We start from the raw sequence: 22,869 nt of genomic DNA, 5'->3' as shown, positions 1-22,869 counted from the left end.
TAACGACATTTAGTAGGTTGTCGATAAGCTCCGTCAATATTATAATATAAAGGATCTTAGTAAGCCGAAGTAGTATCTGAACTGCGCGCTCGATAGAGACTACGAGAATCGGACAATCACTATAATATAGATAGCCTATATATAGAAGGTGCTTCGTACTGCCAATATGTCTAGATGGAAAGATATACCGCTGCCCGCTATATAGAGAGAAATATAAGCTAATACTATAAATGTACTAGATGATAATGCTTTTGATCAGTACCAATCTATTATTGGGATATTGAACTGGCTGGCCGTTAAGACTAGACTAGATATCCGCTTTGCTATAATAAGACTGTAATATAGGCTAGCAAAGCCTATATTCGTAGATTTCGAAGTAATACTATATATCGTAAAGTATCTACACCGACGTCTAGATATCGGGATCGTACTAGGACGTACCGATAAACTTCGCTTCTATATATATATAGACGCCTCATATATAGACTAGGATGATAGCAAATCTACCGAGAGAAGTATCTAGTATCTTACTAGATCACTAGTGATATGGTCTACTAAGAAATAGACGATCACTACCAATTCGATAACGGTTGCTGAATAGTGTACGCTAGATTAACCCTGCCGAGATACGATATGGTTAAACAAAGTCGCACAGTCGTTTATACTACCCGAACATCGACCGATAGAGATTCATATAGATAATATCAACTTATAACTTCTTCTTTTAAAGAAGGGAGGCAAATCAGCAAATCGGTGGCTAACATTAAGATAGTTCTTCGTTAAAGACGTAGTTATATAGGGCCATGTTGAGATCCTACGTGTTGATACGAAGAAAAATGCTACAGACGGGTTTACAAAAGCTCTAAGAAAAGACCAATTCGAGGCCTTTACTCGGCTAATTGGGATGACCTAAACATGCACTGATAAGATGAGTTTTTACTATGTATGCTGGAATTGGAGGTTTTGATAGAGGATGCTATGCAGGTTCTATGAGGGGGATGTTGGATGCCTGAGGCATCACATGTATGATAGAACCCAGATAGTTTGCCTGCGCTCTCTCTCTCTTTTTCCCTCTTCGTCCACTCCGAATACATACATTGTTTCTCATACTGATTTACCCTGTATCTGTATTCCATGACCTTTGATCTGCTCCTCATTCTCTCGTAATGCTCTGTCGGAGAATCCATAGGACCACGCCCGGCGTTGACGGCCATGCTCGGCACCGTTTAGCAAGGTCATGGGATAGACGCCTTTAAGCGGATCCACTGATCCAATATGAATGGGATCTCGTGGTAGCCTGGAATGGCCCGCTGGCTTGAAGCCGTAGATATCCTCCCATGCTTGGGCACTGTTAAAGCTAAGCTCATTCGGTGAGATGCGTATAACAGGCCCATATATTTCGTGCAAGAGTCTGTTCTGGAATGGAAGGCGGCCTTTCACCATGGAGTAGGCACAAGGAATAGCACTAGCTGCATGGAGCTTCAAGCCAGGAAACCTTCCCAAAGGGTGCAAATATATACGGTAGAGGACTAACGCGACGGAATATAAAGCAAGCGGAATGAAGAGAGAGAGAAGAGTGTCAAAAGATGATATAGACATCTCTGATGTATATTGAATGTATTGTATTGAACTGCTCTGGAAGGCTGAGGAGGCTGGAATTAGAATAGGAACCAAAAGAGAAACTATGGCCATAGTTACCTACTTATAGAAGTTTTGTGGTGTGTGACGTGTGTAGTGCTATTACGGAGGAAAGCTGGACAACCGGGGCCGTTTTGAACCCTTTAGTGGAACCTTAATATCCCTGTCACACCACAGAGGCACTCTTGTGCGAGGGTGTATGCCGGCCAGAGGTCGGAAACTAATTATTACTAATATTGGTGCTTGTGTCAGACTGGGATATGGCTCCCTCTAGGCCCTAAATAGGAATCAAGTTTTTTGTTATGGGCTAGTGGTGAAAGAGGCTGGGTTTTTTCCACAGCCTGGGGATTACTTGAGATGCTTGATTATATACTGTCTTTTGGGACCGCTCTTATAGTGTTTGTAAATGAAGCTCTCAAATAGAAGCCTCCCTCCCGGGTAATATTGATGCTATTCCCACCATACCAAATTTTTGAACCCTCCCGATTCTAGGCGTTGAAGCCTCTTATACTAATATGTTTCTGACCTCTGGCTGGAATACACCTTCGCACTCTTGTCTACAAGGAGGTAGTGGTGATCAAACTCACTTTCTGTAATAGGCATCACACATGATAACAGTATATGAATTGGTTGGAGCTATCCGAATAGTCCTGCAACTTAAACTTTCGTGCCATGTCTATGGCCCCGGGTGTCCTTTTTCTTAACAGATGTTGACATGTATAGGATGTCTTTGTCTCTTTGTGCAGACTGAGCTCTTTGCTAGTTTGCCATTTCTCTGTTAGTACAGGCTTCATATACAGCCTGCTTTCCATAGATTAATATCATACCTCTCTTGCCCAATTTTTCCTACGCTAGTATTCACTAGCGCATCTCCAGTATCGTAGCCCTCAACAGGTTATAAGGCCCTCGTTTTTCCCCTTTGTTTCATCAAAGATCTTACCGATCTATTGATACCTTGCTAGACTATCAAGAAAACGCTATTATTAGGCTATATCTTTGAGAGAGATGTTACTATGAAAGGTAGGACACTCTGGAAAATGTGATAGATGCGTGAAGAAGAGAGAAACTATCTACATGGAGAACTAGCTAATGTGTGCAGCATCAGTCAAGAGGTCACGTGATCCCGAACCCCCTCCCCCCCCAATTTTGGTGTATAAATCAGAAATGACAAATGTTAGTTTTTTTAATATTCATAAAGGCCGATCTAGGAAAGAAAATTTACAAAATTGGAAAAAAATCATAGTATGAAATAATAATATTCATACAGAAGAAAAGGACAGGCAACATGAACGTCCATACACAGTAGATCTATACTATACAACTCATGCCATCTCAATCTGCTCATCCTCGGTGCCCTGCTTCTTCATAACTGCCACATCATCGGAAGGAATAACATAGGTCGCCCACTGACGAACGGGAACCTTGTCCTGGAAGAGCCTCTCGATCTCCGCATTGCTGCGACCCGCGGTCTCACCGACACAGAACCACGAATACGCTAGCAAAAATAGGGTTGTTCCGCCATAGACAAAGCCGATCATCGGACCCAAATTACCCGTGTAGTACATGTAGGGGCTGGTGAAGACCATGAGCCAGACTGTGAGGAAGAAGACGCCCATGGCGCAGGCGGTGATCTTGTTTCTGTTGCGGCCGACGGACATTTCCGACGCAATGGAGTACGACAGGGTACCGATGGAGAAGTTATAGAAAATAATATTAATATAGGCGAGGACAACGATGCCGATGCCGATACCTCGCCGAAGGTGCCCTCTGGAGATCGGGTGGTGCCGAGACCGCCGACAGCGATGAGGGAGACAAAGATACCCGTTGAGCAGAGAAGGAGGTTGGTGCGGCGCTTGATCTTGTTTCCCAGGACGACTGCTACGCCAACGGTAATGATTTGCAGGACGTAGATGATGGTGTTAATAGTAAAAGGATCCGCGACGCCGATCGACTGCGCAAACACCACGCCATAGGTGTACCAGAACTGGATACCGTTGATCTGCTGGACGAACATGGCGCCGCAGGCGTAGAAGAGCTTGCGGCGCTCAATAGGATCCGTGATGAGCGAGAGCCAGGTAGCATCCTTGGCCATTTCACGCTCCATTTGCACTTGATCGTCAATGGCTTGGATGTCTGCGGAGGGGTCGTAGTCGCGGGAGCTGCGGTTGATCTTGCGGAGGGCCTTGATCGCTTGCTCACGCTTGCCTTTGTACATGTACCAAACCGGGCTTTCCGGTGTAAAAGGAAGACACAGAAGCATGATACCGGGAAGAACAACGAGCAGGCACATGGGAATGCGGTAGGATTGAGCACTGGCAATACTCTGCGTGCCTTGGTTGACACAGGCTCCAACTAATTGCGAGATGGACTGCATGAACTGGAAGCACATGAGAGCCGGACCTCGGATGGCAGAGGGTGCCACCTCTCCAATGTACATCAGACAAGTGGCGGTGAACTGCCCGACGCCCAGACCAATCAAGACACGGCTGACATAGAAGACTGGATCAGATCCGAATGAGCACACTTGCACAATGGCTCCGACGACAATACAAAGAGAGGCGGACAGGAACACGGCACGCCGGCCGAAAAAGTCATTGATGGGAGCAGCGGCAATGGCTCCGACCAACTCTCCCACATAGATGATACTCGCAGACAGCGACAGGAAGGATGTTCCCAGCGAGTAAGAGCCATCTGCGTTTTTCTCTCCATAGTCTTTGGCAAACCATGGCATACCCTGAATCCCAGTATAGTAGATCGTATCGTAACCGTAGCAAAGGGCACCGATGGCAGCCACCAGACAGTAGGCGATGGCCCGGCGATTCGACTTCCAGTCGATGTTGAGTTGAAGACCTGCCATGCTCGGCAGGGTAGTTCGTAAGAAAGAATAGAACCAAAGTATCACAAACACACAAGAAAACTAAAATCCAAAGGAATCGGAACAACTTTGCGGGGAGACGATTTTTTTTATACCTGAAGGAAATTTATTGAACAACCTGGAGGCCCGCAGATCGGGGTAAAATCTCCATGGGGTACTGGGCCACGGTCGTGTACCGAGTCTCCACTTAATAGAGCCACTTGGTGCCCTTTTCGGCCAATCAACGTGTATACCAGGACGAATTTGACTATAATGTGGGGTCCCTTCCATTATTCGCGCACTTGGACGGAGCAGAGGCTTCCAAGGTTTTCACAGGGGTTTACTTCCAAGGTTACCTAGGTACCTACATGGAGGTAGACTTCGCTATTTGTAGTTAGCACATCCTCAAGATGTTATACTAAAGCGCTATTGCCGATATATAGACGATAAAAACAAATAGCAGAGGGATCGGACCACAACCCGACATACTCGCAGCAAAACTTCGGCAAATGTGATCGGGCCGCCGCCAAGCACAATCCCGAAACGAAATGTCGCCGATATTTTGTCAAAGTTTTCCCGGGCCAGTCCAGTCAAACTTGCAAGGCTTCCCGATCTTCGAGGAAAACTGGGGTAATCGGGGTAATCCGGGTGTTCCAGGCGGGGTTTATGACCCACATCTTCCCATAAGTTTTTGTGTTTTTCGTACATATATTCGCTTGCAACATGAGGTCACTTCTACGCATTGTACCATGTGAAAGCATTCTTATCCTCACTTTGATTCTACCACGCCCGACGCGTCTCTGGGATTTCTTTTAACTAAGGCTACGTCCACCAAGAATGTGCCTAGGTGTATCCCTCGTGGAGCCAAAGTACTCGGACGGGAGACCTTCTCCATAATTCTACCGAAACTTGTCCGAGCAACAAATCGGGGCAGAGGAAACCCGAGATCGGGATTGGTGAGAAGGCCTTGGGAACCAATTCGGCAAATCGGGTTACTGTCACGGCCCGGTCAAAATTCCGTACTCTTCTGATGTTCAAAGGCCTCTCTGCTCGATGGTTCACTTTTGAGCTGGAAAAATATTATCTTCTAGCCCAATTTACGCTTACTGCTCTCCAATTCTATAACAGTATAGGTGCACTACTTGGCGAAGTTGGGCGAATTGAAATTGTTCAGGCTAGGCAGAAACAGATGATTGGACGTCACCACGATCTCAACGCTTTTCACTAACTTCGCCATAGAGAAAAGATACTTTCATTATTAGTCCAATTCTCCATACCTGTCTTTATATATGGCAATGATAGGATTATCCTTTCACAAAAAGAGTGGAGTTTAATGCACATTACTCTGTTCGTCAACGTGTCACCACTCAGTACATTTTCTAACTGAATTCTTCCCTATTATCCCGACAAAACTATTCTAGCCCTGCACAACGCCAGTAATTGCCTCCGCACTCACACCAGTTGCCGGTCTTCATTGTCTGCAATTGTGTGTCAGGTTGCCCTAACAATGTTTCTGAAACAGATGTCGCGGGCAAGACTTTCCTATAGAAGACGACATGTGGCTTGAAGATTCTTCCACATATACCAGATGTCAATATTGATTTGCAATCCAAAGAATACCAGGCTAGGCCAAAACACAAGGCCACCATTCCATGCCAATAGGGCCCGTATGCTGTATGTGAACTCCAATTTCCGAGAGCAAAGACAATCGAAGTGGCCGAGTTAACTACACCCATGCTTCTACGAAGTACAGGGTTTGGGCTCTTATCGCTGAAGAACGTCCACGCAACTGTCCACATCTGCACCCAAGAAGATTGGCCACGATAAAAGCGAAGCCATCCAGAAAATGTCATTCAGCAGCTATGTCAACTCCGGGCCGTAGTCGTAGAATGTCAATGGGCCCACCCCAATGGCGGGCATCATGAAACCGCAGAACGATGCTGCTGCACTCGCAAGGTCGGCAATTATGGGGTCGATTTCGGAATTTTAAGAATTTGACGTGCGAGGACTGCGGAATAGACAACGTAAAGAGCCCCCGAGACCATGACAAATATGCTGCTGGCCTCGATACCTTCATGTGGGCCCAGTAATGGTCGTGGACACGCTTAACATCCCACCATGGTGCGGTGGGTGGGATATTGCCCGATATTGCCAATGCCATCAGGAAGAAGAGGGCGCAGAGGATACCACAAATAACAGCAAGTTGTTCCCACCGTCTAGTGATAAGGGCATTTACCAGTCTCTGGGGATATTGGTGAAGTTAGATGCAGAAATAAAGGTGGAAGGAATGGCGGGGGTGACAGCAGGATGAAAGCTTATTTGACGACGAATTTTTCGTGGGGAGGTCTATATGACGAATAACTACAATTCTCTTTTCCCAAAAGCACGTCGAAAAATTCAAACTGTCGTTACTCCACGCAAAAATTGTAATTTTGATGCGTACAGTGTCCTCGTACAAACCTAACGAGGTGCATAGATACGTTTCACGGCTGGAGGTAAAGACTGCGATGATGATGCTACAATATCAAAGTGGGTGCAGATCCCGCCCAATTTGGTATTTCATACAGTCAAGCCTGAACCTGCTTGATGACCCCGACATGATGTACCGCATGAGCCACGTGGGATTTCTGAGCCCGGACAGTATCTGTCGTAGCTTTGACCATCGTGCCAATGGATACGCTCGCAGGGAAGGAGTTGGGACACTCATTCTCAAGTCCGTTTCAGATGCCATTCGAGACGCGGACACTATGCGGGCAGTGGTCCGAGGAACAGGGTCAAACCAGAACGGCCACACCCCTGGCATGCCGGTCCCTGGTTACAAACGCCAAGAGCAGCTTATACGGAGCGTCTACGCCCAGTCAGGGCTGAAACTGGAGGAAACTGCGTACGTATGTCGAGGCTCGTGGTACGGGGACGCCGGTTGGTGATCCCATCGAAGCTCGCGCGATGGGCGCTGTTTGAAAGCCACGGAAAAAATTGAATCTTCCACCGTTAGTTGTGGGAGCCGTTAAATCGGTCATCGGCCATTTGGAAGGAGCGTCTGGTCTGGCTGGTCTGATCAAGACAGTCTTTGTTCTCGAGCGAGGTATAATCCCACCGAATGTGAAATTTGAGGGAGTGAATCCAAAGATTCCGGCCGAGAAACGGCATTTTCAGGTGAGGAGTTCCATTACAATGTCTGCATTTGGAATTATAGCTGATGAAAAGGCAGTTCCCTCAGGTAGTTATGCCACGGCCGGGTCCGGGCTTACGACGGGCCTTTGTCAGCTCATTCGGTGTTAGTGGAACGAATGCACAAGCCATAATGGAGAATTCATATCATTCTGCAGTCTCGCAAGGGTAAGTATATCTGAGGCTTCGAGGCTGTCCAATCACTAACAACCCATCAGAGCAACTTCTACGGGATGCCGAACCTAGTGTCGACCAACCCGATCTCAGCCAAGACGTCTCGACAGTGATTCAGACTAGTCTGATTGACCTTCTATGCCAGAAGAATTTTCACCCACACACAAAGTGGTTGGTCGTTCTTCGGGGGGAAATGCCGCGGCCTACTGTGTAGGATGGTTAAGCCGTGAATCTGCCTGGAAGGTTGCTTACTTCCGTGGCATTGTTGCATCTACCCTCGTCAATTCTGGGGGCATATGCTTGCCGTCGGTATGAGAGAGGAAGCACTCTGGGCTCATCTAGAGGCAGTCCATCGGGAGTTAAACGGGACATTGTCCATTGCATGCTTCAACAGCCCAACTAACCTCACTGTTGCAGGCGATACAAATATGGTGGACCTCCTCTCCTTGCGTCTTGCGGGCGAAAGTGTATTCGCACGCCAGTTAAAGGTCCAGGTTGCATATCATTCTGCGCACGTGAGGCAAGTGGCCGTCGAATATCGGCAACTGATGGGCAAGCTATCTATGGGAAATTAAATATGGCCCAATTCTGGGCCTATGGTCACGGGGAAACCTATCAGCGCTTCCTCTCTTGCGGATGCCGACTACTGGGTCCGCAATATGACATCACCTGTACAGTTTGTCTCCGCCGTCGAGCATCTGATTGACACTGTTGTGTCTAAAGGGAAACGAACAACCACAGCGGTGGGTGGAGACCATAACGCCATTATGAATAAGGTCGAACTGGGCCCTCACCCCGCGATGCAAACTGCAACTAAGGAGATTGTCGAAGCAAACCCCATCGCTGCGGGCCGAGTTTCATATTCCTGGGCACTCCAACGCAACACTTCAGCCATGGCCCAGGTACTCAACCTTGCCGGCAAGCTATTCTGTGAAGGCTATCCAGTAGATAGCTCTCTAGCCAATCGATGCTCCAACAGAAGAATGTGGTCGATACTCCTCCGTACACTTCAATCGCACCCGCGAATATAATTGTTGGAGAATCCCCCCCCCCAAAGATAGGATGATTCTTTATGTCATGCAGACTGAGCTCTTTCAGTTTGCTTGTCCTTTGTTAGTGCAGGCCTTTATAAACGCCCTGCTTTGCTAGTTTGCATAGCAAGAGTTTCTTCCTCCTCCATCTCCCTGATAGCATGCAGCCTCAAGAATAATCTACTTGGCCGACTGAGCAAAAACCTGCTCTGTCGCCAGAAGCCTCGATATGATCTGCTCGGGCCAGTTCGACACTGGAATGTAGAAGAGCCACGGTGGAGTAACTTCCTTCGAGTCCATGAAACACCATGGGTCAAGGACCATGTGATCACAGGCCAATTGATCTATACAGGTGCCGCCTATCTAGTCATGGCGATCCAAGCAGTCAAGGCGCTGGTCGATTCAAGTTCCACTGCCAATGGGTTCCGGCTGCGAGATGTTGCTTTCGAGACTGTCTTGCAAATCCAAGACACGACAGAAGCCCTGGAGACCATGATGGTCTTCCGGCGCAAACCGGAGTCAAGTTACAGCACATCGTCTATCTGGTTCGAATTCAAAATCTTTTCATACCAAAAGAGTTTAGATGGCTGGACGGAGTATTGTACTGGTTTGATTGCAGTGGAATATGGCAATAATAACAATCCCATTGTCACGGATGCTCCATCCGTCGCCATCAGGCAAAGTTTCGAGACTCTCAAAAGTAGAGCCAGTCAAGAATGCACTGTTCCCGTTGACATCGATATAATGAGGATGTATCTGGACTCCCTGGGCATGGTGTTCGGCCCAACCATGCGAGGCCTTACTAGTGCCTCCCGAGGTAATGGAACAGGCCAGGCGTTGGGCATTGTTCGTATTCCAAATCCGCGCCAGCATGCCTGACGAGACAATGGAGCCGCATATCATTCATCCAGTAACCATGGATGCTTGTACACAACTGTTCATTGTGGCGATTGGTGACCTGATTGACCAGGGAACTTTTGCTGAGATCATGCTGCCACGGTCAATCAAAGAACTCTGGTTGGCAACAATGTCAATGAGCCTGAAGCAGAGATCAATTGCCATGTCGTGTGCAAGGAAATCTCACATAATTCCATCCACCACGACATGACAGGATGGAGTGCCGGTGCTACAATGCCAGAATTCCGCATTTGGCAATATCAAACAGTTCTTCTAGAACGGCCCGCACCCAAAGCCCGCCACTACCAGCAACCATGGACTTTCATGTGGAAATCAGATGTTAGTATGATGGAACCACAAGGGACGACAGACTATCTCCGCCAGGCTTGCGACAAGGGAGCCCGCAACCGTGAGCAGAACGCAAAGGATTTATCTAATTCTCTTAATAAAGTGGTCGCAATTCTTGTCCACAGGGCTCTATCCAGTATCCAAGAACTTCGCTCCCCTCCGCCACCTCACATTGAAAGGTACCTTTTCTGGCTTCAGGAGACGCGCCGGCGTCTGCCGATGGATTCAGGCTCTTTAAAAAAGCAAGACAAATTGATTCAAGATGGTGCTTCTACCTCCGTGGAAGGTGAACTGATGTCATGTGTTGCAAGCCCCCTTGACTCGATCATAAATGGCGAGGTCGATCTTTTCCACCTTTTATCCCAGGATGGCTTGTTGGATCGCTTCTATGCAGAAAACCAGTCGTCCCGGCGGTACAGGAGCTGCTCCGCGCATACGGCGATATTTGCGGACATCAAACAGGAGGGCTGAAGGTTCTGGAGGTTGGATCCGGTGATGGTGCCAGTACCAAGGCCTTTCTTCCAGGTCTGGCAGGTAGCATGTACACTTACACGGACATATCGACAACGTTCTTTGCCAAGGCGCAAAAGACTCTGGCTCAATGGGCAGACTCAATTGACTACCGCAAATTCGATATCACACAGGACTTTCAGAGCAAAATTTGGAGGCGAATTCATTTGACCTCGTTTTAGCTGTGGATGTAGTTCATGCAGCTCCAGATGCCAGTTATGCCTTGCAGAACCTCAAGTCATTGCTGACGAAGTCGGGAAAGCTTGTCCTGGTCGAAATTTGCAAAATGGATGTCCTCCTCCCGCTCGTCCTCGGTCTGCACCGGGGCTGGTGGCCCAGCAAGGAAGAAACCCGCAAAGCTGGTCCGCTGCAGTCGGCAACTTGGTGGTCCAAGACACTAAAAGCATCTGGCTTCTATAAAGTGGAACTTTCAATTGGTGATTCCGCGACTACAACGAGATCGGAGCGCACTTTGATGATTGCTGGTGTTGCTGGCCCAGGTGACGATGCTGACCAGTCTTCGGGGATACAAGCGCCACCGATCCTCGTGAAACCACCTCAATCATCCTCCCAAGTCAATGGAATCGCTGAGGCGCTTAGTACCAGTCTGGCCCCGCCTGGGAATGAATGTACCATTGTCGATATTCTCGGTGTCGCACATAATGCGGAACTGCGAGGAAAGATATGTATCATCATAGATATACAGGGCGGTCTCCTTTCTCACATGAGTAATGATCTAATGGCCAACTTTCGACATCTCTTCAACTCCTGTAAGGAAATGCTCTGGGTCCACGGGGATGATCAATCAGATCCGAATGCTGCTCTTATCACAGGTCTCATCCGGGCTGTGCGGTGGGAGCAGGACTTCCGTCAACAGAATCTCGTCACATTGGAGATAGGCCATGGACACAATCCCAGGAAACCATTCAACGTATCACGAGAATATATCAACATGAATTTGAAACAATAATCAAGTCCAGTGCCAAAACGAACAGTCGCAATGCCGAGTATAGGGCTTCGGTGATCGGGCCCTCCAAACCAACCACTTGGTTTCACACAAACCCCTGGATCGTTTCATGGCCAATCGCTTTTCCACGATGACTCCCGAGAGCACACATATAGGTGATTCGCCGAATCAGGTATTGTCTTTGACAACAGACAGTGTAGACAACTTACCAGAGCCTGCCTTGTTATCTTATCCCCTATTCACCCATCTCTGGCGCCTTGGTGGCTCTGGGGGACGCAAGAGTAACAACCCCAACTCTGCAAAGTTGTCGATCAAAGGGGCCCTGGACGAGGCCCCGGAAAAGAGACTCCAGATAGTGATTGAAGGCGTCATCGAGAAACTGTCCAACTTGCTAAGCATATCTGCCCAGTGAGGTTGATAGCGGGATGGCCCCTTCGCATTATAGGGTAAACTCCCTTGTAGCTAATGAGGTTCGCGATTGGCTGTCAAAGGAGGTAGGCATGGAAGTGGGGGTCTTGGATATTGTGGGCAGTCAGTCAATGGTCGATCTGGGGGAGCGGGTGCTCAAAGCCAGGGGTTAAGAGTGACGGTTTTATTTCGCGGATGTCTCTCTCTACAAGAGTATAGGATTGTTCTTTCTCGTGATAAATATTTCGAGCAGCACCAGAAGACGCTGAGAATCGTTAGTGCTACTCAACACCGATTTTCCTTTCTATATATATACACACCTCAGTCAATTACATTTTCTTATCAGCCCAACTAGGCTGAATAGACCGACAAACAGCTTCATAATCCTGGAAGCGCTGAGTATCCTCCACCAGCCCGGGCGTCGTCCAAAACATAGCCCAGTTACTATCAGCCAGCTTCCAGGTACCTGAAGACCGCTCAAAGTACCATTTATTAACCGGGTTGTCCATGCGACTACGCCAGCAGACTCCATTGGGGAAACACGTGCGCACCATCGCGTTGAATACAACGTCTGCGACACCGCCGGCGCCTTGGCTGCGCTTGAGAACGGCGAATTTATCCAGATATGGCACCATGCGGGCGGCGCTGGCTTCGCTCCCATCGTCTGGTACGCCTGGCGGCGTCTCCCAGGTCAGGATGGCGCCGCCTTCGTACTCACCGGCAACAATGACACCGGCGATACGGCTGTTCACTCGGTCAAGGTAGTTTTGGATGTCGAGCTTGCGGTCAAAGGAGTCTTCGATTAGTGTGACTAGGCGGGGGAGATCGATGGTAGGGTCATTAAGTCCCAGTCGTGGTTGCATCTGGGCTGTCCAGGGTTTTGTGTATGGGTTTGGGAGGATTGTGAGAGGCATTCCACGTTTGACGAATGTCGTGTGGGAGGTAACGGGGTTGAATGGGTTTGACCCGCTACCGTTGAGAGCACCGCGTCGGCCTGGGGGTAGAGAGGATGATAGTAGAGGCTTGTCGGTGAGGAGGTGGTGGATCAGTGGGTTGCGCTGTCGACGGGTTCCAACAGCTGACAGGTCTGAGGCAGCCTGTTGTGGTGAACGGGCTGAGTAAGAAACTTCTTGCGGGGAGGTGATGATGCCCGAAGAGGCTGATGGCAGCATGGCTAAGGCTTGTTGGGCTAATCGGAGATTCTCCAAGTGGCCGTCTAGCACCTCCTCCATCACCTCGGCACCCGGTGGTGGAGGTGCCGTAGGTTGCTCGGGCGATACAAGCTCACGATTGACAAACTTTGAGAACGGGTTGCTTTCCAAGGTTGAGTAAGTGGCTTCGGAAGTTCCCTGTTTTGAAGAATCATTGTTTCCAGAAACAGAGTTTCGTGCCTGGGAAAGCTCATCTTTAATTTGATCAAATTCTTGCTCCATGTTGATGAAAACGTGCGATGATTGAGGGCCCTTGAAAGCTGGGATGCCTCCAAGGGCATCGAGAACAATGACACGGTCCAGTGAGATCTCCCTCTGCAGAGTTCTGATTCTCTCGGCAGTGACTGCTGGGTCTTCATCCGGGTCTGGATTGAAGGACAATCCCGCGAATTCTTTTGTTAGTGCAAGAGCAGCGTCGTTGGCTGAAACCGTGACAGCTCGTGGGTTTTCTTCCGTATAGGCAATGGGCGGAACCAGTACCACATGACCGTCCCGAAGGGCGCTCAAGAGCACTTTTCGCGACAGGACCGTGGGTAGACCAAACCCCCGCTCGGATATAGATAACGCCGAGTCTAGTCGAAAGGACCGTGAGTCGGGCTGCTCATCCACTGCCGCCGATATCCGATTTGCCTGCTCAATAGCTATTTGTCGCCCGGCATGACCGTCCATCTTGCCGGGATCGACAACAACGCAGCATGCCATACCCAGGCGGACGAGCTGTGACAGAGTCTTGGCCACTCCATTAATTACAGAGTTATCGAGCAATTGTGGCGTGGTGATTTTGATCAGGGCCAAGTGCAGCCTTTCGGGTATATCCTGCGCGCGCGGAGTGGGGGTTGTATCTTGCCGGAAGACAGGACTGTCGTACACTGCCCTGGAAGCACCGTAGAACGAGCCGAGATTGACACCGGAGGGCAGAGAGGCTGATATGGACTCCTTCGGGGACTCGGTGGGTTCTTGGCCCGATTTAGCGGGGCTGGCCTTCAGCCGAGCAAGGTACGACTTGGCTTCACGCTTAGTCGATGCGGAGCTTAGGAGGCTGAGAAAGAATTCCTAAGCCAAACATGGAACCGTTAGCATAGAAAGGAAGAAGAAGAAAGTGATCTGCCACCTACCCGATCAAGCAATTTCTCCTTTGCGCGGTGGCCGAGCCGATCTTGGCTTTCGCTGCTGCCCGAGAACTCGGCGACTTGCTGGGCTCGGACATTCAGCACCTGTGTCGGGCGCACTGCAATGGGGTCATTAGGACGAATGAGATGTTGCTTCAGAAATTCTAGTCAACGAATGCTCAGCTTTGGCGTATAATGGGCTTAATTACCGTGATCAGTGAGGATTTGGCCGTCCGAGACCAGTTTAACGTTCGGGAGGTCATGGTTGAGTGTTTGCCTAGAGATCAATTGCTCCCCCCAGCAGTTGACGCCAATGCAAGAGCCTCGAAGCAATCTCACGAATCAAATAACATATATAGGAGGGAAGATTCCAAGGTATGGAAAAAAGAAAAATAATATGACGCATCCATGGATCCTCGGTTATAGCTCACCGCCTGTGGATACCGAGATTGATAAGAGGCATTTAACCTGACGACTAACCTACATACACATGTAGGTACTACATATGTGTACATTCCACATCTCTCTTCTGCAATACCCCGTATAGGGATATTGATGGATCAACTGCACGCGGTGTGTCACAGTAGGGCCAAGATATAGGAAAATCCACGGGTACTTCCATTGATAAATATATAATAATCACCTACATGTGGTTACAAATAGCAAGACTGAGATATACAGCCCTATCCCTTTTTAAGTCTCCTCAAGCATAAGATGCAAAGTGATATGGCGTATTTTATATATTGATATTCTCATGTCATGCTCATATACATTGCATTGTCGTCAACTATGGTACACAAGCCTTTTTGTGACCGATTCGGGAATCCCAAGCCGTTTCTGCCCAGATTTATAAAAGTAATCCCACCCGAAGAAACTCCATTCCTTTTCTCTTGAAAGCCCGTCTAGGATAACCCCTTGAGATGAGACAAAAAGTTGTGCGTAATAAGCATGTTAAAACCGTCAGTGGTTTAACATGCTTCAAGCCGAAAAGATGCAAGAAGGAAAAAAAAGAAACAAAAAACAAAAAACAAAAAACCATACAACTTCAATGTTCTCACTCCTCAAGAGGCTCGGGGCCAAATTCCAGGATCTAGTTGGGGTCAGCATATACCTAGGTAATTGGTCCAAAAAGAGAACATACCATATCAACCCAACCACCACCACCGAACTGGCACTTACTAGGGCCATGAGACTCGAAGCCAAATGACTCGTAGAAGGGAATCAGGTGATCGTGTACAATGATCGCGATGCGGTCAGCAATCTGGGCCTCTCTAATACGGTGGATATATGACTTCATCAATGTGCTTCCGACCTGCTTGCCCTGGTGCGCTGGGTCAACGGCAAGCGAATGAATGGCAATAGTGCTGCCACCTTCTTCGTGACCAACGGCCTGCCCGTCCTCGACAGACCAACGTTCGTTTCTCCAGTTGGCCGGAAGTCGCATCGACCGGTCCGTCACGAGAGGCTCTGAGGTGCGGGTAGCGATGATGTGTCCAACGAGCGTCGGGCGGGGTTTTGTTTCTCCTTCTGCGAGCAAAGGAAGAGTGAAGAGTCCCAGACTGAGCTCGGGGCATCTGGTGAGACGGTAAACGAACTATAAAAGCGTTAATGAAGTCTCCACCTCCGCATCTTTAACAGAATCCGGCCATACCTTATCGTGAGAGCAACGCTCCTGCTCGGGGAAAGCTTCCTCTACTTTCACACAATCTTCCACATTCGATACGGAGAGCAATTGGACGAAAGGGTGCAGCTCATCCAGCTTTGTGCGGTTGTGGGAGGGCGGGCGACGAAACCAGTATGGGAAATCGTTTGCGTCGTCATCCTGATCAACCGCAGCATAGTCCTCGTCCACCTCGTCCTCGTCGTCGTCCTCATCATCGATCGGGAACCCATTGGCTAGCTGGATGCCAGCACGGCTCATAATACGAGCCAAATCGCTGTTGTTAGGGTTTCCGAGAGACAAGTCGTCCGCATTGGACAGCGGCCTCAGCCCGTTATCCTGGCCCGACATGGACTCGGAGAGGTATTCACTTTGATCGGACATAGTGAGGGATTGAGGAATGGACTAGGGTATCGAGGTCGGAGCGGTTGGGACCGAAATTTCCAATTTCTAAGGGGCTAGTGTGCCACGATCAATTGGAGTGCAGGGGGGGGGTACCCGGCTTGGTGGCGTAGACGAGGGATGTGAATCTAGAACGGTGGGGATTAGTCTCATGCAAGTGATTGGGACTAATAGTCGAAGAAGACGTCTAGTTTTAACAGTAATTTGACGGTCTGTTCCTGATTAAAGTAATTCAAAAATGCTTCTAGCAATCTTCTGGGAAAATGTTGGCAATTCTTGGAAATTTTGCGATGGTAGTGGGCAAGGAGGTTGTTGCGACCGGGATCAGATTGAAGAAAGCGCAGGCGGAACTTACCTAGGTACTTGGATTTACTCAGGTAATATTTGGGTATACTTGATAGGTCTCCAATTCAGAGACGTGTTTCACACAACCTTGAAAGTATTCTTAAAGACGTGGAGGAGGAACTTTTGCAGTGGCGGGGGAGTTCAGCCGATAAAGTATAGGAACCTATCAGTACTGTACTCTACCCGGCCTTTGCCGTAGATTACCATGTATCTGTAAGTACTACTACATTTAGCCCCAAGGCGGTCTGCGTTCTTGATCAAAGGGCTACTGGCTTCTAGAACCCTTGTACTTGGATGTTCTTGGACATATGTTCTGCAGCTCTTCCCTTTCGACTTGTTTATTCGAGTTTAGAATGATATCCTAACAACCTGGAATGTTGTACAGGATGGATAAATAAGCCCTAGACACACATAGCAGAGCTACTTAAGTATACCTCCAACATAATAGCGAGGGTTCTAGTCACGAAAATGACGTTGATTCCTGTTATGTTTCTTTTCCCTTAATCTTTCTTGTTATTCTCGTTATAAGATATTATAAAATATCAGTATCTACCTATGTACCTACCTAGGTAGGTATTTTGCTGATGATATCACGTGGCTCGCCTATATCATGATTCATCCAATCCTAGTCCCCGCATTTACCCTCCGCCCGGCAGAAAAAAAAAAGCCTGCCAACAATTTTTTCGTGGAGAAAAACCCACTCGGTCAACACTCATTCACTCACGGCATTACTTCAAGAGTCATTAATTATTTGACTCCTGACTTGTGCCCATCATGAAGACGACGTGGAAGGATGTGAGTTAATTTTTCAACAGCCCCTTTTGCACTGACGGAGAGAGATTGCTAAATGTGTTTTTCACCGCTTGGTAGATTGCGCCTGTGCCGACACACCAGGAATTCCTGGATATTGTCCTGAGTCGCACTCAGAGACAGCTTCCCACACAGATTCGTGCTGGTTTCAAGATTAGCCGTATCAGAGGTATCCTTCCCAGAAACCAAAAAAAAAAATGAAAGAAAGAAAGAAAGATTATCCATAAAGACAATCACTAACAAAAATTTCCCTCTTAGGATTCTACACCAGAAAAGTCAAGTATACACAGGAGACTTTCGGTGAGAAGTTCCAGCACATCCTTGATGGGTTCCCTCGCCTGCAGGATATCCATCCTTTCCGTAAGTTCTACTTCTATGACGATCACTCCGGAGAAGGGTCTAATATCCGCCAGACAAGGATTTGATGAACACTCTTTATGATGCCGACCACTTCCGTATCGCCCTTGGTCAAGTCTCGACCGCCAAGCATCTGATTGAAACCGTTTCTCGCGATTATGTCCGTCTCATCAAGTATGCGCAGTCTCTGTTCCAGTGCAAGCAGCTCAAGCGCGCTGCGCTCGGTCGCATGGCAACCATCACCCGCCGCCTGAAGGACCCCCTCGTCTACCTGGAGCAGGTCCGCCAACACTTGGGCCGTCTGCCCTCGATTGATCCCAACACTCGTACTCTCCTGATCTGTGGATACCCCAACGTCGGAAAGTCGAGCTTCCTGCGCAATATCACCCGTGCCGATGTCGATGTTCAGCCTTATGCTTTCACCACGAAGAGTCTGTTCGTCGGCCATTTCGATTACAAATATCTCCGTTTCCAGGCTATCGATACCCCTGGAATCCTGGACCACCCTCTGGAGGAGATGAACACCATTGAAATGCAGTCGATCACCGCTGTTGCTCACTTGCGGTCCGCTATCCTCTACTTCATGGATCTTTCCGAGCAGTGTGGGTACTCCGTCGGCGACCAGATCAAGCTTTTCCACAGTATCAAGCCCTTGTTCGCCAACAAGATCGTGTTCATTGTCGTGAACAAGATCGATGTGCGCCGCCCTGAGGACCTGGAGCCTGAGTACCAGGAGCAACTGCAGGAGATCCTCAAGGCAGAGGATGTCGAGTTGCTGCAGGCTTCCTGCACCACCACCGAAGGTGTGAGCGCTGTCAAGAACGCCGCCTGCGACAAGCTCCTCGCCGAGCGAGTTTCCCAGAAGCTCAAGTCCGGCTCCAGCGCTGCCACCCCCGGCAGCCGTCTCGGCGACGTTTTGTCCCGTATCCACGTGGCTCAGCCTATGGGCGGTGTGCGTGAGACGTTCATCCCCGAAGGTGTCAAGGACCTCAAGAAGTACGACAAGAACGATCCCAACCGCCGGAGACTGGAGCGCGACATCGAAGAGGAAAACGGTGGTGCCGGTGTCTACAACTTCGACATGCAGCGCGATTACACCCTCGGCAGCGAGGAGTGGAACCACGACAAGATCCCCGAGGTGTGGAAGGGCAAGAACATCTACGACTTTGTGGATCCGGATATCGAGAGCAAGCTTGCCGCCCTCGAGGAGGAGGAAGAGAAGCTCGAGGCAGATGGGTATTACGAGTCGGACGAGAGCGTGGAGGATGCCGAGGACGCCGACAACCGCTTGAAGGCCGATCTCATCCGCGAGAAGCGTGTGCTGATGCGCAACGAAGCCAAGATGCGCAAGTCGCTCAAGAACCGCGCCGCCATCCCCCGCAGCGCCAAGGCCAAGAAGCTGTCCGAGATGACCAGGGGTCTGGATTCCGCTGGCTACGACAATGGTGCCGCTGGTTCCCGTGCCCGCGCCGCCAATCCGTCTCGCGGACGTACTACTATCCGTGAACCTACTGCCGACCCCGACGCTATGGACGTCGATGACAACCCACACAAGGCCCTTGCTCGTGCCAAGAGCCGCGCCCGCAGCACACCGGCCACTGATCGTCGTCACGACGGTGTTACCACCTTCAGCAGCCGTGATAAGGCTGAGCGTATGGCTAAGCTGGGCCAGAAGAAGATGAACCGTATGGCTCGTGCTGGTGAGGCTGATCGCCACACAACCGCCTCTCTTGCGAAGCATTTGGTATGTTTCTCTCCTTTTCTTTTCTTTTCTTTTCTTTTTTTCTTGATTTCTTTCCTTCTTTTTTTTCAGTCAGTGCTAACTATTTTCTCTTCAGTTCTCCGGAAAGCGTGGTATGGGCAAGACGGATCGTCGTTAGAAGTCCCGATGCTGATGCGGCTGAAACGAGACCCATTCTTAATCATTGTCCATTGGTTACGATTACCGGGTGCAAAATGGTGTTGGGCGTTTTATGTTTCGAGAATTTTTGTTACCCCTCCGAGTTTCGTTCAAATGTTCATTTGACGCACATTTTTGGTTTCCACAACTGTTTTACTGTGGATGATTTCTATGTTTATTTGACACAGTAATGATTTGTGGGAGTTTGTCCTCCTGGTCAATAGGACGGAAAAGTTCTTGACTTGATGATCTTGCATATACCGCCAATACAGATGATCTTTGGTTTTATTAAGCTTGTGTCGTGGACTACCTAGGTACCTAATCTTCATTATTAACCCCTTTTTGTACGTAGATGTATGTCCCCAGATTATAACCTTAAGAACACCCGGAGACAGGTGGACCCCTCATCCCAGTCTCCCCGGTGCTTATCTGGTTACGTCCACGCATTCCAAGGTCCCTTCTTGCAGATGCACTGATAGTCAATAATGTTCACCAATCATATGATTCTTCTATGTTTCTAGTTATTTGCTAGGATTCATGTAGCATAACTTGAATGTCGAAATAAATACATACAACATAAAAGCATTGGCGGATAGGCGGATATCCCGAGAAAAGTAAGGTGGCACAGATGAATCAGACTCATGCACAAACATCCATGGATGGGACTTATCAAATTAATGTATTCATGGGCTCACACTCTGACAGCATCATTGGAGAAAAGGGATGATCCTGGTAGCAATGCTTATTATATAGGTGGAACAGCTTACCTCTAGACGTCGGCCGAACACTAGATTACAGAGGAATGATGGCATCAGATATGTGCTAAATAAAAGAAAAGCACGATTTCCTCGCTGGACCCTTGACAAAAAGTTGGATTAGAGACAAGCATTTCGCATGTAATAGGGTAGCTTTGTTTCATAGAGGGAGGAGGCAGGGTTGCTTATTTGGGTGGTATGGCACGATGTGTATAAGTACGAACAACATATGTGCTAATGCAACATAGATGATACACGTCATTATACTGGTCGCCCGTACTGCGTACGGAGTATGTCCTCTGTTTTTGGAAGAAAAGATTAGGCGTCGACATATATATGGAGTACGAAGTAGATTGCTCGGGATAAAATATTTGTTTTACCAAATTGGTTCTATCTGGAGTCATTTATTATAGTTCATCAGAATGTTCTCAATATGGAGAGAGTGAAGATCTATTCTCAGGTGTACCGGATTTTACCTGAATCCTTAAATCAATAGGATCATGCAACAAACTCATAAAGATGATTTGCTGTTTTGTACGGAGTACAGACGCCAAGACATCAGAATGGTTACACTGCATTCATTGTACAACGTACAACGTACAACGTACATAAAGCCTGCCGGGCTTGCCCGAGATCAGTCCAATCTAGGGTTGCATAAAAAAAGGCAGCTCACACGGGCATCGACGCTGATAAGGCGAAATTGGCGGGATTGGGTCGACTTCCTGGTCGGAGGCTAACCAGAGGAAGTTTAGGGTCTCTACAGAGTTTTCACAGTTTTCACTCTCTTAGTGGTTTGATACCTCAGTTATTAATAATGATAGCACTTGTTGAATGTCAGAGAAAAAAAAAAAATCTTTTCTTTTTTTTCCTTAGTGGATTTCTATTAGTGGATTTTTATTATGGGTCTAGGTCGAACAAGGGATGCCGAGAAAGACACCTAGGCATGCCGAACATGCAAGCCAAATAAAATATAGGGAAAATGGTATCATGCTAGAGTTAAGTATTCATGAATATATATCCATGAATATTTATAATGTATTCAACAATTTTCAATTTCAATTCATATATAATATTCCACATGGTTTTATTGTACAAAGTCCATTCGGCCAGGGTCGGCAGCTATCCCGACTCGGGATGCCAATCGGCTCGGAATAGAAAGCACATTCGGTGTGCCGATTGAGAAAAATGGAGACGAAAAGTCAACCGATCGGAAATCTCTGCGCGGGAGTCGACCGAATCCTCACCGGTGGTGGGTCTCTGCTCTTTCTCATGCCCAGCTTGAGTTTCTTATCAGCACGTTTCAGCTGGAATATGTTCAAAGATATAAATGGGACTATCTCCCTCTATGTTTAGAGCTTCTTTTTTTTTCCTTTAATGTTCCTAGTTTAGCTATAAACTGCAATCATACATTCTTCAGCTCTTAATTTTAACTATGATCAGCGCCCCTATGACCGGGTAGAGAGCAGAATCCACGCATAATGACCCACTCTTTTCTTGGTATCGGACTTTTTTTTTTTCCTTTGCATTTTCTGGTTTGCACTTTCTTTCTTGGGAATCCACCCGGTTTCAGTTGCCTTTCGTTCCCGTCTATATTTTCGTAGAGTAAATTGCTATGCCTACACAGTTTTCAATCTATCCATACTCCGGTACCTCCGTACACTCTATACCTATGTAGGTAAACACGGCATCACCCGGAAGGAGATCACCTGGGCATATACGTCACTTTAAGAGGCATGAGTGATTTATTCTTTTACTCCGTACATTGCAGGAACCCCAACCCGAAGTGTCATGGTCACTGTTACGTACTTGGCCCAGGAACCACATTCTCATTCGTGCATTGGCACCGAGGACCCAGATATCTAACTGAATCCCGTATGTTTCTAGAAGGTGGTAAGAAGGTCTGGTGATCAGTTGGTTTTTATGCTCCCATGTTGTTGATTCTTTAGTGCTGTGTACAGTTCACATTGTGTACATAGTCCCATTGGATACCTATAAATCATCAATGGATATACCAACCTTGGAAATGTACAATGTACACATCAATGCCATACATATTCAACTCACGTGCATTCCTAACATTCCCCCATCCTCCACCTTCTCCACCATAAAAAAAGGAACCCAAACACGGAGTGCATGGCGCTAGAGATTGAAAAAGACCAAAACAGACTTTTTTTGCCCGTGGAGTGAAATTTACAACCCTCGAACCCCGAATTCACCCCGAATTCACCCCATCCCATAATAATAAAAAACGTGGGACAGTAACAAAGATCCGGGCCCCCGTTTTTTTTCTTCTAACTCTACGCGGAGTATCCACGGTACCCC

The 22,869-nt window shown here is 48.1% G+C and overlaps 8 protein-coding genes across 8 annotated transcripts; 5 read left to right on the top strand and 3 right to left on the bottom strand.

The window, feature by feature from the left end:
• Window positions 1–2,960: 2,960 nt before the first annotated feature.
• On the bottom strand, window positions 2,961–4,495 carry N7519_001712 (uncharacterized protein; the record flags this gene model as incomplete). Its single annotated transcript, XM_057288490.1, has 2 exons — window positions 2,961–3,403; window positions 3,460–4,495. The coding sequence occupies 2 exons, from the start codon at window positions 4,493–4,495 to the stop codon at window positions 2,961–2,963; spliced, it is 1,479 nt and encodes a 492-aa protein (XP_057154573.1).
• A 2,594-nt stretch (window positions 4,496–7,089) lies between these two features.
• On the top strand, window positions 7,090–8,051 carry N7519_001711 (beta-ketoacyl [acyl carrier protein] synthase domain-containing protein; the record flags this gene model as incomplete). Its single annotated transcript, XM_057288489.1, has 5 exons — window positions 7,090–7,411; window positions 7,488–7,648; window positions 7,704–7,769; window positions 7,822–7,831; window positions 7,882–8,051. The coding sequence occupies 5 exons, from the start codon at window positions 7,090–7,092 to the stop codon at window positions 8,049–8,051; spliced, it is 729 nt and encodes a 242-aa protein (XP_057154572.1).
• A 382-nt stretch (window positions 8,052–8,433) lies between these two features.
• On the top strand, window positions 8,434–9,747 carry N7519_001710 (Acyl transferase/acyl hydrolase/lysophospholipase; the record flags this gene model as incomplete). The annotated part of the gene is made up of 2 exons (XM_057288488.1): window positions 8,434–8,739; window positions 9,187–9,747. The coding sequence occupies 2 exons, from the start codon at window positions 8,434–8,436 to the stop codon at window positions 9,745–9,747; spliced, it is 867 nt and encodes a 288-aa protein (XP_057154571.1).
• Window positions 9,740–11,593, top strand: N7519_001709 (class I SAM-dependent methyltransferase; the record flags this gene model as incomplete). The annotated part of the gene is given in 4 exon segments (XM_057288487.1): window positions 9,740–9,867; window positions 9,879–10,487; window positions 10,508–10,798; window positions 10,840–11,593. 4 exon segments carry the CDS (start codon window positions 9,740–9,742, stop codon window positions 11,591–11,593), a joined length of 1,782 nt encoding a protein of 593 aa, XP_057154570.1.
• Window positions 11,594–11,720: 127 nt separating this feature from the next.
• N7519_001708 (Acyl transferase/acyl hydrolase/lysophospholipase) lies at window positions 11,721–12,171 on the top strand (the record flags this gene model as incomplete). Its single annotated transcript, XM_057288486.1, has 2 exons — window positions 11,721–11,971; window positions 12,000–12,171. 2 exons carry the CDS (start codon window positions 11,721–11,723, stop codon window positions 12,169–12,171), a joined length of 423 nt encoding a protein of 140 aa, XP_057154569.1.
• A 156-nt stretch (window positions 12,172–12,327) lies between these two features.
• arg2 (acetyl-CoA:L-glutamate N-acetyltransferase) lies at window positions 12,328–14,581 on the bottom strand (the record flags this gene model as incomplete). The annotated part of the gene is made up of 3 exons (XM_057288485.1): window positions 12,328–14,262; window positions 14,325–14,471; window positions 14,528–14,581. The coding sequence occupies 3 exons, from the start codon at window positions 14,579–14,581 to the stop codon at window positions 12,328–12,330; spliced, it is 2,136 nt and encodes a 711-aa protein (XP_057154568.1).
• A 791-nt stretch (window positions 14,582–15,372) lies between these two features.
• N7519_001706 (polyamine acetyltransferase) lies at window positions 15,373–16,362 on the bottom strand (the record flags this gene model as incomplete). Its single annotated transcript, XM_057288484.1, has 3 exons — window positions 15,373–15,408; window positions 15,460–15,912; window positions 15,970–16,362. The coding sequence occupies 3 exons, from the start codon at window positions 16,360–16,362 to the stop codon at window positions 15,373–15,375; spliced, it is 882 nt and encodes a 293-aa protein (XP_057154567.1).
• Window positions 16,363–17,499: 1,137 nt separating this feature from the next.
• N7519_001705 (putative GTPase NOG1) lies at window positions 17,500–19,772 on the top strand (the record flags this gene model as incomplete). The annotated part of the gene is made up of 5 exons (XM_057288483.1): window positions 17,500–17,520; window positions 17,596–17,704; window positions 17,794–17,895; window positions 17,949–19,636; window positions 19,731–19,772. The coding sequence occupies 5 exons, from the start codon at window positions 17,500–17,502 to the stop codon at window positions 19,770–19,772; spliced, it is 1,962 nt and encodes a 653-aa protein (XP_057154566.1).
• Window positions 19,773–22,869: the final 3,097 nt, after the last annotated feature.

The sequence above is a fragment of the Penicillium mononematosum genome, assembly GCF_028829835.1.
Source record: "Penicillium mononematosum strain IBT 11891 chromosome Unknown utg000001l:1.0-4488741.0:1.0-4491989.0, whole genome shotgun sequence".
Taxonomy (NCBI): Eukaryota; Fungi; Ascomycota; class Eurotiomycetes; order Eurotiales; family Aspergillaceae; genus Penicillium; species Penicillium mononematosum.
This window is presented reverse-complemented; position numbering and strand designations above follow the sequence as displayed.